The sequence below is a fragment of the Amphibalanus amphitrite genome, unplaced genomic scaffold, assembly GCF_019059575.1.
Source record: "Amphibalanus amphitrite isolate SeventyFive unplaced genomic scaffold, NRLGWU_Aamphi_draft 001011F_arrow, whole genome shotgun sequence".
In the NCBI taxonomy this organism is placed as follows: Eukaryota; Metazoa; Arthropoda; class Thecostraca; order Balanomorpha; family Balanidae; genus Amphibalanus; species Amphibalanus amphitrite.
The window spans coordinates 211,682-223,954 of NW_024882505.1; the positions used below are offsets into that span (position 1 = coordinate 211,682).

Sequence of the window (12,273 nt, forward strand, 5' to 3'; positions counted from 1 at the left end):
AGTACCTACCTATAACTGGGTGCTACTGCTATGCAGGTCTTGGCCAGGCTGCAAATATGTGTGATGATTGAGGTTAGGTCAGCTGTCAGGTTATTCAGGTATGCTCATTGCTCAGGTCACATTTTTATGGACACTTGGCAACCTAAAAAACTAACATCCTAATCTAAGCTAACCCGACTAAACCTACATAACTGCTGACTATAGGAACTAAGCACCTACCTACTTGTGCCTACATGTCATACCATGTCAAAGTAGAGTTCCTTGGTGGAAGATTACCCTCAGTACTTTTTATCCCAGCCCTGTGAAGAAAACTAATACTTCTAAGTTCTAAGCTCTGAGTCACTGCTGGCCAGCCACAGGCAGAAACGCTGAAACTGAGAGCTTTGCCATTGTATATTGGACCAACAATCACATATCACGAATGACTATGAACACATTATATGATCACACCGTTGCATGGATTGTCACATTGACAATTTTATAACAATCCTTTTTTCAAGAAATACAGTAATGATTAACCTCAAAATCAACATAAAGTGGATTTAGTGATCCAAGCTTTCTCCTCCAGTAGCAATGGAATGACTGCATGTTTCATTTGCCAGACACTGAGTACCTGATGCACATATTACAATCTGCAGTGCATAGCATCTAAGCATAGTAAAGCTGCCAAAGTCCATTCATTCTAGATTTTTAACTTGATAGTTAGCACTAATTTATCTTGCTGTTGTAAGTTATCATTCAATATTCATACCAATCCAATACATCAATATGCGCTCATCAGACAACATTTTCTGGCATGATCCTGCTCAGCGCGCTCTTCAGTATTGCTCCAAGATCTGCAATATCATAGCTTGTTTTCGGCCAATAAGCTCTTTTAATTTTACTTTTTCTTGCTGATATATGAGCCCGATCAACTTGTGTTTATCAACCAAAATTTCATAACTTCAAGTTCAACTTGATATTGATATTGTTCAGGAGTCAGGACCTCTGTCAGCTTCCTGGATACTTCGGATTGTTTTCAATCACATGCTTTTTAAATATGATATAAGTCAATCTTAAAGGATTCAAAACATCCAACAAAACGACGTACAAGAGTACGGAAACAACCAGATAAACTTAAAAAGCGCCTTGGAACAGAGCCAAGTGGTGCTCCATTTGTTTGTTTACAATGATTGTAGTGCTGATGTATTTTTAGGACTCTGAATGTCGGCTTATAAAAAATGAAACGTTTTTACAAAAGTTGTAAGGTGATTAATATTTATCTGAAAGAACTAAAATATTCAAAAGCCAAACACTACGAAATACATGAATCAGAACGAAAAAGTAACCCCAAAATCCAGCCTAATTACCGGCTCCTAAAACTGCAACAAAAGCAGCACTTTTCCCCGCAACTCGTTGTCCAGACGTAAATATGCGTTTTCACCGGCGTCCTAATCGAGGACCGGTTATGTTCACTCAATATGTCGATCTGTATTGTCGATGATGCTCGAATCATGTGGCTGTCACGTGATAAAAAAGGAACTTTTGGTCAAATTCTACCTTGTTGTTTACATAAAGATAACTGATCAATAATTAAACTGCATCAAAGTAACAAATTAACAATGATTTGCACATATTGCACTTCTCCAACTGCATTGATTGAACATCTAACACCTAAGACCACGTGACCATTTTCAGTCGGTAAGCGCCCGAAGCTACGAATCCCTAGCGGTAAAAGGCCGCACACACGTGCCCCGCGTTCGATGTCTGTCGGACGACGAAGATTCTACGCCGTCCGGCCAATCACGTTCCATAACCGCGGCCGAGCCCCCGCTGACCTTGATCGGGATTGGCCGACGACGAAGATTCTACGCCGTCCGGCCAATCACGTTCCATAACCGCGGCCGAGCCCCCGCTGACCTTGATCGGGATTGGCCGGACGACGTAGAATCTTCGTCGTCCGAGAGACATCGAACACGGGGTTGATTTGGCCGAAATCATCGTCCGTAAAGACACACCCTGCGTTCGATGTCTCTCGGACGCCGAAGATTCTACGCCGTCCGGCCAATCACGTTCCATAACCGCAGCCGAGACCCCGCTGACCTTGGACGGGATTGGCCGGACGGGGACGACGAAGATTCTACGTCGTCCGGCCCAAGATTCTTACAGATAGTCCGGCCCAAGCCCGGCCAATCCCGTCCCATAACCGTAGCCAAGCCCCGTTGACCTTGAACGGGATTTGCCGGACCAAGATTCTTACAGATACGTGCCGGACGACGTAGAATCTTCGGTCTATAGGGCCTTGGAACCTTCGTTGCCAGAGATTGGTCCGAGAGACTCCGAACGCGAGGTCAAGGCCCAGCCCGCAAGCAACCCAGGTGCCAAACCAGGTGCCAAACCGAGGCCCCTGCTCTAAGCCACAAACCACCCCACCTGACCCCAACGACCCACAGTATACTATAATACACCTCTCCCCCAAACAAAAGAAGGATCAAGGCCATCTATAGACTACACGAGAAGGCACGAGAAGAATGGAGTCGGGCTGTATTCCTGTATCCGACAAGACTAGCAAATACACAAAGGCACACTTTTTGTAATCACAAATTACTCGCCGTGCAACGAGATCGGGCGTGTGGAGCTAAAAGCGAGCAGGCCATCTGTGTTCTCGCGTCATGTGGTGAGATTCTTGAGCTGAGTGCATTATCGAACGATAACTCACTACATACAGCATGCAAAGAACAGGGGCTTCACAGAAGACAAAGGGCACTAACAGCCACCTCGGGCTCGTTTCGTCTTCCAGTCTGCATCGGGGATAAACAAAACTAACCATTAACACATTTTAAAGGTACTTATAACAAGAACAAAATACGCGACAAACTGCGAGCTAGATCACGATACGCTGATGTGCTGCAAAAGTGACATCGCATCCAAGCCTGAGCAGCACGCAAGCGAATGGTGGTGAACAGCACACTGCAGAACACGACGCCTAATCAGAGCCGTATTTGTCCGACAAAGCCGCTGATTCGCCCTCACGCAGAGGCGCAGAGTCTGTCTGTCTGTTCGGCCGTCCTAAAAATCAGACCCGGCCGGCCGCCTAGCTCTCGAAGTGGTTGTACACGGCCTCTACCAGTTCAGCCTTCTTCTTGGTGCCGACCGACTGGCCGACCGATTTGAGGAACGCCTTCAGTTCGTCCACCTTTGCCGTGTTGACCTAGAGCGGAGAACACAGTGTGTCGGTAAATGGGACGATAAGGAACGCAGTAGAACGGCGCTTGCTTACATTGAGGGAACTTTGGTGCGGGAAATAAAATGTTCGGTAACAAATGGGCGGCAGCAGAACAGATAACCGCTGGAACTTGACACCACGACAGTAGCTGCAGCAACAACACAGCAAGAACTGGCACGACAGCGACCACATCAGCATCACAGATAGGACGTCAATTTCAGTCACTGTAGGTTCACAACTCTTTTAAAATGATCGACGGAATCTAAACGTAGTACGTTAAGCTTTTGATACATGATACATGAACAATAATGCTATTCGAGACTGAGCTGCACAGGTGACCCACCAAGTCAGCCCCACTCCTACAGCCTCGCCCGCCCTCCCATTTAGCATCACCCGGTCACTCTCTCACCTTCCTCGCCTCAGCCAGCGCCTTCATGTCCACGTCGACTGGGTCGCGGCGCGCCCGCTTGGCCGCAGGAGACGGGTCCGGGTCGCCGTCCAGTGACACCAGCTCCTTGAAGTTGGCTATCAACGAACCAGCCTTCTTCTCAATGCGCTCAACGTCCGGAGCTGCCGGCGGACAGGGCGTTGAGTGGGACTGTGATGTCGTTGTGGGGCTTTAGAGAGGTAATAAATGTAGCGTTATATGTAGTTGTTTAGTGCGGTGGTGAGTCTGCTGGGTATCTTCATTATTTAGTCGAACTTCTTAGATATTGTCTCACCATTCTGGGCCGCGTACGCAGCGACTACGCTTTATTCCCATCATGACTGACTCCATTATAGGGGTGCAGTTGTTATATACAATCGTTAAAAACGATGTCTACGACGACTCTGGGACAATGCGTAACCCGCGAAGATTTGGTACTGGAAACATTTTTTTCTAGAATGGCATTCAATGGAAGTGCAATAATGCACCATAGCAGCACTCCCTGAAACTCAAGTCCGGGCAGCGGGTTCCAACAATGGTAAGCGGCTTACCCGTGTAGTCGACAAATTCGTCCGGCTGTTGTCGGTTCAGTGCGATGGCCTCGATGTTGATCCAGTGTTTCTGCAGGCTGGGGTTTTCAATCTTGTCCGGCGAGTACTTGAAGCGCAGTTTCATGACGATAGCGCGCGCCGCCTCGATCTGCTCGTCGGTAGCCCGAGTGGGTTCCGGCAGCGACAGCTGGCGAATATCGTCTGAAACACCGCGCATTATTCGTCTTAGTCAAGTGACTAGCTCACCCATAACGCATCCAACGAACTAAGTTTGTAACGACGTCGGCTTATCAGACATATCAGGTATATCGTGATTATCTGTCAGTCCTCACATCTAGGCATCGCCACACGCCGCTCACATTCCCCTAGCTAGTAGCTCCTCATCAAACATCTCAATACGACGGCAGCCGTGACCTACCTGACCCTCCGTCTGACCCTCCGTCCAACCCACCTAACCCTTTGCCTGACCCGCCTAACCCTCCACCTGACCTCTGTGACCCCGTGACGCTCCGCCTGACCTCTGTGACCCGCCTAACCCTCCGCCTGACCTGCGTGACCCCGTGACGCTCCGCCTGACCTCTGTGACCCCATGGCGCTCCGGCTCACCCGCGAACGGCAGGAAGATGACGTGGAAGCCGGGCGGCGCGATCTGCACGCCGCCCTCGGTCCGCTCCATCTGCGGCTGCAGCGCCACCAGGTGGGGCGTGTCGTTCCGACGGCTCACCAGCCGACATATGGCCACCAGACGGCGCTCCTCACAGCGGCGCAGCAGGGCCGTGAACAGCTGACGGCTGCCTGACAAAGCGGGACGTGGGAGGGAGGTAAATCATTGCGAACGGGAGCATCGAAGACGGTCAATTTGTGCCAGAAGGAGGGCTCAAACTGGTAGAGAACCGTCGTACTTAAGGAGAGATGGGTATATTCTGGTAATATGTTTTCGGTTATATTCTTTCGACCAAACCAGCTTGCTTGACAACAAAACAGATTGGATAAATGATGACACTTCAGAAATAAACTCAAGCTTCTAAATCATAAAAAAACCATTTCTTGGCAGCTGCAAATATGCCGGCTCTCGCACCCCCTATCTTATGCGTTCCACTGATGGGCCCGCACCACGCGGCCCATAAGCGAGCTGTACCTACCTTTGACGCGCGCCTCCTCCGGGTAGACGAAGCTGGCCGGCTGCACGTGCTGGAGACCGTCCAGAGTGGTTGCCGGCCGGAACCCAAGCAGTACCAGACCCGGCTCGCAAATGGTACGCATCTCTCGTACCTCGTCCTGTCAGAGGTCACGGCCAGGTCAAATCGGTAGTGAACCCTGTCAAATGTTTTAGATTTATTGTCAGCTTTCCTTTTGCTTTGCACATCTACGAACTCAAATTTTGCGATCCGCAATCCGCATCCCCCTCCCCCTATCAAGTCATGCCCTCAGGCTAAAGTTCCATCACCTGATTCCCCTCCGTATAAGCCACTCTTTCTGACTCGTCCGCCACTCTCCCTCATACCTGAGTGGTCCGTCCCCTCCGCCGTGCCGGCTGATGTCTCTACCCGCCGTCAGTCATCTCTCCCTCCCCCTACATTCCATCTCTCCCCCATCAACTCACGCTGTTGAAGGCGATCTTCTGGCCGCCGTAGGTGAGCGTGTAGTCGATCTCTGACCGCAGCAGCGGCTTACTCGTGCTCTCGTTCACCTCTGCTGCACAGCCCGTCAGCGGCGCGTTGGTGGTCTGTTCCACACGCACCGAGCTCGGCTTCGGAGTCGACCTGCCAGTGGAGCAGCAGAGGTCAATACAGAGGTCACTGGCTGAGACACAGCTAGGGTCACCACAGAGGTCAAATTTAGAGGTCACCGCCACCGTCAAATGCCACGGGTTGAAGTCACGCTTCACGCTAGGCCACATCTGATCGGTCACGCTTGGCCAATGATTTATGGTGAAGAACAGCTTTGCGATTTATTGAGAGGTGATATTATATTTTGAGGTTGGTAGCAGGTTACCTAAAGAAACAAACTGAAATGCATGGTTACATCGCTGTAAAATGTATGTATACGATTGCCACCTTCATCGAAGTGGTACCTGTCACTACCTCACGAGGTTGTAGACGCCGACCGCCAGTTTGACGCCCTCTCCCAGGATGAAGGGTATCTTGCCGATGGCGCGTTTCTTGTGCGACTTTTGGCGCACCCTGGTGAGGAGCTCGTCCAGTTTGCTGGAGACGACTGCCGTCGGCGGCGGTTCGTCTGAGTTCTCGTCAAACAGCACCTCCTGAGAGAGAACCATGGGGTGGGGGAAATTTAGAGGGCTGCCAGCTGTCGATACGCGTCTAGCCAAACACTGGACGTGGCACTAGATCAAGCTCTGCTCTGTATTCAGCCAAACCCTGAGACAGGAATAAAAAGATAGAAAAGAAAAGAAGGATAAGATAAATTTTAACGCTCTCATTTGTGTGAAGCCTCCTGCCAGTGTTCTCACCGAGTAAAAGGCATCCATGCTGAACCCTTCTCCCAGCGGAAACAGGTCTATGGTGGCCCCGCTGGAGCGCACATCCTGCACGCTCTGAAAGACGTGCCGCTTCAGCGCATCGGAGCCGGCCGCTGGCGGACGATCACGGCACGTGAACAGCAAAATACGCTTCGAGTACAGCTTCGACTTCCTGCAACAGAAACAGCACATCACATCAGAAAGAACGTCAGACGACAGCGTGCATGACGTGCATGGGCATAGCTGGTCACAGTTCAACGGTCTCCAATACTGTAGTGTTATCTACATAGTAGCCAGTAGGTAGCACGCAATTATAGTAGTAGCGGGGTTTAGAACGTCGACACAGTAATGGCATAATTGAACTGATTATTCAACTACGTAGTGCGATGTGATGCGATGGTTATCGGAGGTGTAGCCTTTGCATCGGCACCTCCTTGAGTTCTTGAACTTTTGTTTTTACTTTAATCGATGGGTTGTACATGTACTGACTTGTGCGTGGCGGCGAACATGGCGCGGCACTGGAACAGCGCGTTGACCAGTGAGAACGTGGTGCTGATGCCCACCTCCTCACGCAACTTCTCCAGCTCACCGTCACCTGAAGGGAAAACCATACAGAGTCACTGACTTCCATTCTCCCCATCCCACTGCTAAGCTTTAAGTCGTTTCTGAGCTGCCCTCTAGCTCGCCCGTTCTCTGTCCTTTGAAACAATAGTTTTTCGTGTGATGGGCCTTAACGCGTCTTTCTCGAGAGCCCTGGCCCTGATCCGCCCGGCGTCGATCTCATTTATCCAGTTCCCTGCGGTGCGTTAATCCCGTGCAACTTGTGTCGTCCATCCCGTACGCCCTGTTTTGTCTGTGCTGCAAGTCCCGATTCTGTCTGGTCCGTCAGTCTGTCCGTTACCAAGGCCATGAGGTGTGATCTCTGATCTGATAAATCACCTCCCCCGCCCATATCCCGTCCACTTCCACGTCCAATAAGTCCACCACAGCACCCCGATCCGTTCTGCCCCTCCGGCTCTCGATGCCGACTGACCATTGGTGAGTCTGTCCAGCTCCATGATACGCTGGTCGCCGGGCAGACCGAGGTCCTGTAGCACGTGCACACTTCCCCCGTCCGATCCGCCGCGGCCGCGGACCGTGCCGAACAGCACCACAGCCACACAGTCAGAGCTGGAGCTAACGATCTTGTTGACATTCATCGACCGAGCGCACTGCAGTGCAGAGAAAGCAGATGAGCTGGGGACAGGATGAGAGAAAAGGGGAAAGAGAGGAAACAGAGAAAGGAGAATCAAGAAAAATCGAGGATGGGGGACATGATAGGAGAGAAAGAGATGGAGACTGAGGAGGCAGAGCATGAAAGATGGGGATGGGAAAGAAAGATACAAAGAGACTGAGACATAGAGAAAGGGAAGTAGGAGAGGGAGATAAAAATGAAAATGAGAAGGCATCAGACAATTGAAATCAGATTCAGATCAAGCTAATTGCAATCACGGATGATAAAAATGCAAATCTTGGTAAAGGTAGGTAATAAGGTAAAGATAACAATAACATATTACTTGTTAATAATGAAAGGTTGGCATGTCTAGAGATAATCATTCAACCGTACACCCAGAGATTATGCACATGCTCTAATCTAACAACAACCAATATTATGACTTATGAGCACTTTGTGCTACTTGATTTCATCACAACACAAAAGTATGTTACCAGCAAGGCCAGCTGTAGATGGGATTCAGAGTCATCATCTGGCTTTTCAAACATTTCTTCGGTCATTTCCACCAGAAATATAGCACCATCCCTGCCAGAAAATGTGTTATCTTGCACATCTCCTTCTTCATTGAGGTCATCATCATCTTGGTTGTAGTTATCCATTTTGAAGCTGAAAAATGTGCACAGGCTTACATGGGTCCTTAAAATTGATATGCAGAAAAGAAGGACAAAATCATCACAGTCCATCAATTTACCACTCCTACCACTTACCAGACCTTTTGGAAGCAACCTGCTCTTCTATTTTTTTAATTTCCTATAACTTCCCATTTTTTAATCATTCGTTTTTCATTTATCTGATAACCAATTCAAATTCTAAGTCGAAGCGGGCATTACGATCCACAACAACAAGCAGGCGATGTTGGAGTGTTTGAACGGCAAGGCCTAAGTATTCTGTTGCTTGTTTGTTGGGGTTCATGGCCCAGGGGTGAATCGACAGCAGGGCAATAGGGACTCAAAAATGGCATCCTTTGCTTGACAGCAGGGCAATAGGGACTCAAAAATGGCATCCTTTGCTCGAGCATTTGTGTGGGTCAGGTCAAAATGGTATTAATACCTACCTATGCCTTTGAATTATTGATTTGGGTTAAGCACCATTTCTGGTGGACCAAGGTGCTAACCGGAGCTCTCACGCTGTTCCAAGTGGTCAGGCAGCAGCAATGCCACGTGCATTGCCGGGAATTCAAACCCAGATGGCTGAATCTAGAGGCAAGGAACTAACCCTTTGACCAGAATTGGAATGCTCCCCTTATGCTTTCCAGACAAGTTGAAGTGGTTAACCCTAAAAATTATGGTGGTAACAAGCAAAAAAGGCTGAAACAGTTATTAAATTGAAACTAAATGTAATGATGAAGGAGAGAAAAATTGGAAAATATTTGCCACCCACCCTCTATGACACACCTTATGATGACTATCACCCTCTTCTGACACAAGTCGGTTCTAAAACGAGTGTCAACAAGCCAAAATCGCAATTCAATCAGTTTCGCTGTTCAGTTTATTGGAGAAAGCAGTCACGAACAGAAAACGGGTCAATGGTACTCATGGATTGCGCTGTTTTTGATAAGGTTTTCTCACTGATTCTGCTAGTGAACAAAATCTAAGCCCCAATTTTGCTACAGATATTGGTTTGTGTAAGACATTTAAAAGTGAGGTTTGAATATCTTGATTTTTATTTGACGTCATAGGTTTTTATCAAAACTTAAAACCAGTCTCGAAAAAGCAATTTTTATTAGCGGATCAAATGCAAAAGTTTTCAAAACCTGTGACGTCACATTAGACTATGAAATTGTCAAGAATTATCGAAATCGAAATTATCGAACTGAGGCCTCATGATAATTGGCTCTCTCTATCGTCTGGAGGTTTCGAAAGATGCTCTCCAGAGATGGCGCTAGTAAATTTGGCTGACATGACGTCATGCTTAAAAGTGATGAGTTTTGTGAGAGCAAATGTAATAATAGTTGAAAATTTTGTACTTTCGCTTAATTGAGAAAAAATTAATATACGATTGTTCAAAACAGCGTTTTTCTCATTCATCCTTCATTGTTTTAAGAGGAATATAGACAGTTAAATTCTTTTTTCTTGACCGCAATTCGCACACGCACTAAATTAAAAGCTGGAGTTTTGTGCGTTCGTAAATCGTGATTTGAGAAAATAAATTGACAATAATCTTTTGCACTTTTGCTTTACAATCAGTTTTCAATGCAGATAAATGCATAAATCATTCGAAAATAGGCATATCTTTGAAATATTATGATTTTCCACAAGCAAATTTTTCCAAAAACTTGAACTACTTACAACTGACGAACGCATCCAATAATCTGGATGTCTTAGGATGAGTTCGTCATTTTTTCCCAAGGAAATACGATACAGTTTAAGCTACTTTACCGATTTATTAGGGTACTTTTGCTAATGAATTGATAAATAAATGACAACAATTAATCTCATTATCAACCATACTCGGAAGAATTTTCTTCGCATAAGCGCGAACACATCCGCGTTTTCATGAAAAGTAGCGCCTGCAGATGTCAGGACTGCTGCTTTATGTTTCGCAAGGTGGCGCAGCGCGCAGGGTACCGACTACCGAGGCTGAGGTCTCCAGACTCTCCACCACGATTTAGCTTGGAAATGGCCAATGGGGAAGGTCTCACCCCAAAAAACGGACGCCCTTTTACACAGCTGCATAACGAGAATGAATTATTGGCATAGCTGACCATACGTCCCCTCCCCCTCTCCGCCCCAGCTCAATTGAAAATATCGCCTATTTTCCTTAGTCAGTTATATTCTGACTAATTTCTCACTCTTCCCAGTAAACCTTAAAATGCATGACGCAGATGTCCACTGCGTAAGTCGTGTGCTTGCGTAAGTGTGCCAACTATATAGTGTTGCCTACACTCTACAGTGCCTACTGCTTCCACCGTTGTTATAATTGGTGATTCTCAGGTCAAAAGTTACACAGTGGTCTCAGAGAACAATCGTTTCAACAAATTAACGATTCAAACCGTTGCATTCTACTTATATTCCGGTCAGTTCTGCTACTAAACGATTCCGGCAAAACACTCTTTAGGTTATGTATTAGCGAACCACCACACAAAATTCGCCCAATCAATGGTCAGTTATTACTGCTGGGCTGAACCGTCATACGCTATATAGCCTATTGCAGTCAATATTTTCAGAACGATACCGACTGACGAAATACAACGTATTCGCGGATTCGCACATACGTTGGCACCCAGGTGGCCTGTCAGCAGCCGCACAAATTGAGATGGTACACCGTAAAGCATGCCTTTCCACACAGGCACAAGCACAGGGACACAAATTCTCAAAATCCAAACTTATTCTAACACTGGTCAAATACTAATAGGCATAAAGTTTTGAGGTTTTCTCATGTTCATTCTTCTTTCAACACACGCGGCAGACTGCAGCAGAACATCTCACAGAGCTGCGCTGGATGCAGTCATGAGCTGGGACACGGTTTGTGACCAATGACCGATCGGGGGTGCCAGCCTCCTCCCGGCACGCGATGCACTGGCCGCCGCGCAGTCGATGTCGGGGCACCGCCGGCATTCGCCGACAGGGTTCCATCCGATTCGGTATATTGGTGGCAGCCCGAACAGTGACCCACGCGAAGCTGGTGGACGTCGATGGCCGATGAGCGATGCCCTTCCGCGACCGGCGGTGGCAGTCGGTCCCACATCAAGAACAGATACCAGTCATGCGGTCAGTCGGCGACGGCGCGGTCGCGAGCCGATCTGATGGTCGCGTGGTGGGCGTTGCCGACGTCCACCGGGACCGTCGACTGGGAGAGCGCGGCCGCCTCTTGGCCGCCGCCTCTGGTCGGCGCGCTCGTTGCGCTGTGGGACGGCATCCACATCTGCAAGTCGTTCACTGTGAAGCGGTCGTTTGACCGGACCTGGCAGGCGGGGAAAGGGGGCCTCAGCTGAAGTAAAACCATCCCTCAGGCCAGGTTGAGCTGGCTCTCCACCTCACCATGTTAGATAAGCGGACACCCTCGTGATCATCGCAGCGATGATTGCCAATTGGTGTGTCATTATGGGAGAGGATGCCAGCCTCCTTTGCAAGATAGTCTGCCTTTAATATAGTGCAGCCCGACCCATTGCCTGTGGCAGCAGACTGGGCTTGATAATGCAGTGCAGGACACACCAAAGTAAGCGGCCATCTGTACCCCCTGTGCAGTAGGGCTGACTCAAGAGCCCAGAGTTGCCCTCCCCCCACCATTCTGTGCACGTGATAACTGGATGGGACATGCCATGATCAGCATCTGTTCAAAAGCTGCCCTAAGCATGTAAAGCTCCACTGGCATGCTCAAGCATGGTCACAGTCAGTT

General features: G+C 48.4%; 1 protein-coding gene across 8 annotated transcripts in view; it reads right to left on the bottom strand.

Moving 5' to 3' along the window:
* Nucleotides 1-2,508: 2,508 nt before the first annotated feature.
* Nucleotides 2,509-12,273, bottom strand: part of LOC122369153 (X-ray repair cross-complementing protein 6-like) — a 33,159-nt gene continuing 23,394 nt past the window's right edge. Inside the window, exons 1-12 of one of the 8 annotated variants that reach the window (XM_043343641.1) lie at nucleotides 9,330-9,558; nucleotides 8,370-8,541; nucleotides 7,696-7,873; nucleotides 7,152-7,257; nucleotides 6,654-6,834; nucleotides 6,268-6,446; nucleotides 5,787-5,946; nucleotides 5,326-5,461; nucleotides 4,790-4,978; nucleotides 4,184-4,384; nucleotides 3,615-3,775; nucleotides 2,509-3,190 (exon numbers count right to left, since the gene is read on the bottom strand). In XM_043343641.1, coding sequence (XP_043199576.1) covers nucleotides 3,074-3,190; nucleotides 3,615-3,775; nucleotides 4,184-4,384; nucleotides 4,790-4,978; nucleotides 5,326-5,461; nucleotides 5,787-5,946; nucleotides 6,268-6,446; nucleotides 6,654-6,834; nucleotides 7,152-7,257; nucleotides 7,696-7,873; nucleotides 8,370-8,534 — 1,773 coding nt within the window. In that variant the 5' untranslated portion in view covers nucleotides 8,535-8,541; nucleotides 9,330-9,558 and the 3' untranslated portion in view covers nucleotides 2,509-3,073. Of the gene's footprint in view, nucleotides 3,191-3,614; nucleotides 3,776-4,183; nucleotides 4,385-4,789; nucleotides 4,979-5,325; nucleotides 5,462-5,786; nucleotides 5,947-6,267; nucleotides 6,447-6,653; nucleotides 6,835-7,151; nucleotides 7,258-7,695; nucleotides 7,899-8,369; nucleotides 8,542-8,642; nucleotides 8,842-8,989; nucleotides 9,559-12,273 lie in introns of those variants that run through there. The other 7 variants (XM_043343648.1, XM_043343642.1, XM_043343649.1 and 4 more) reach the window with 7 other exon arrangements.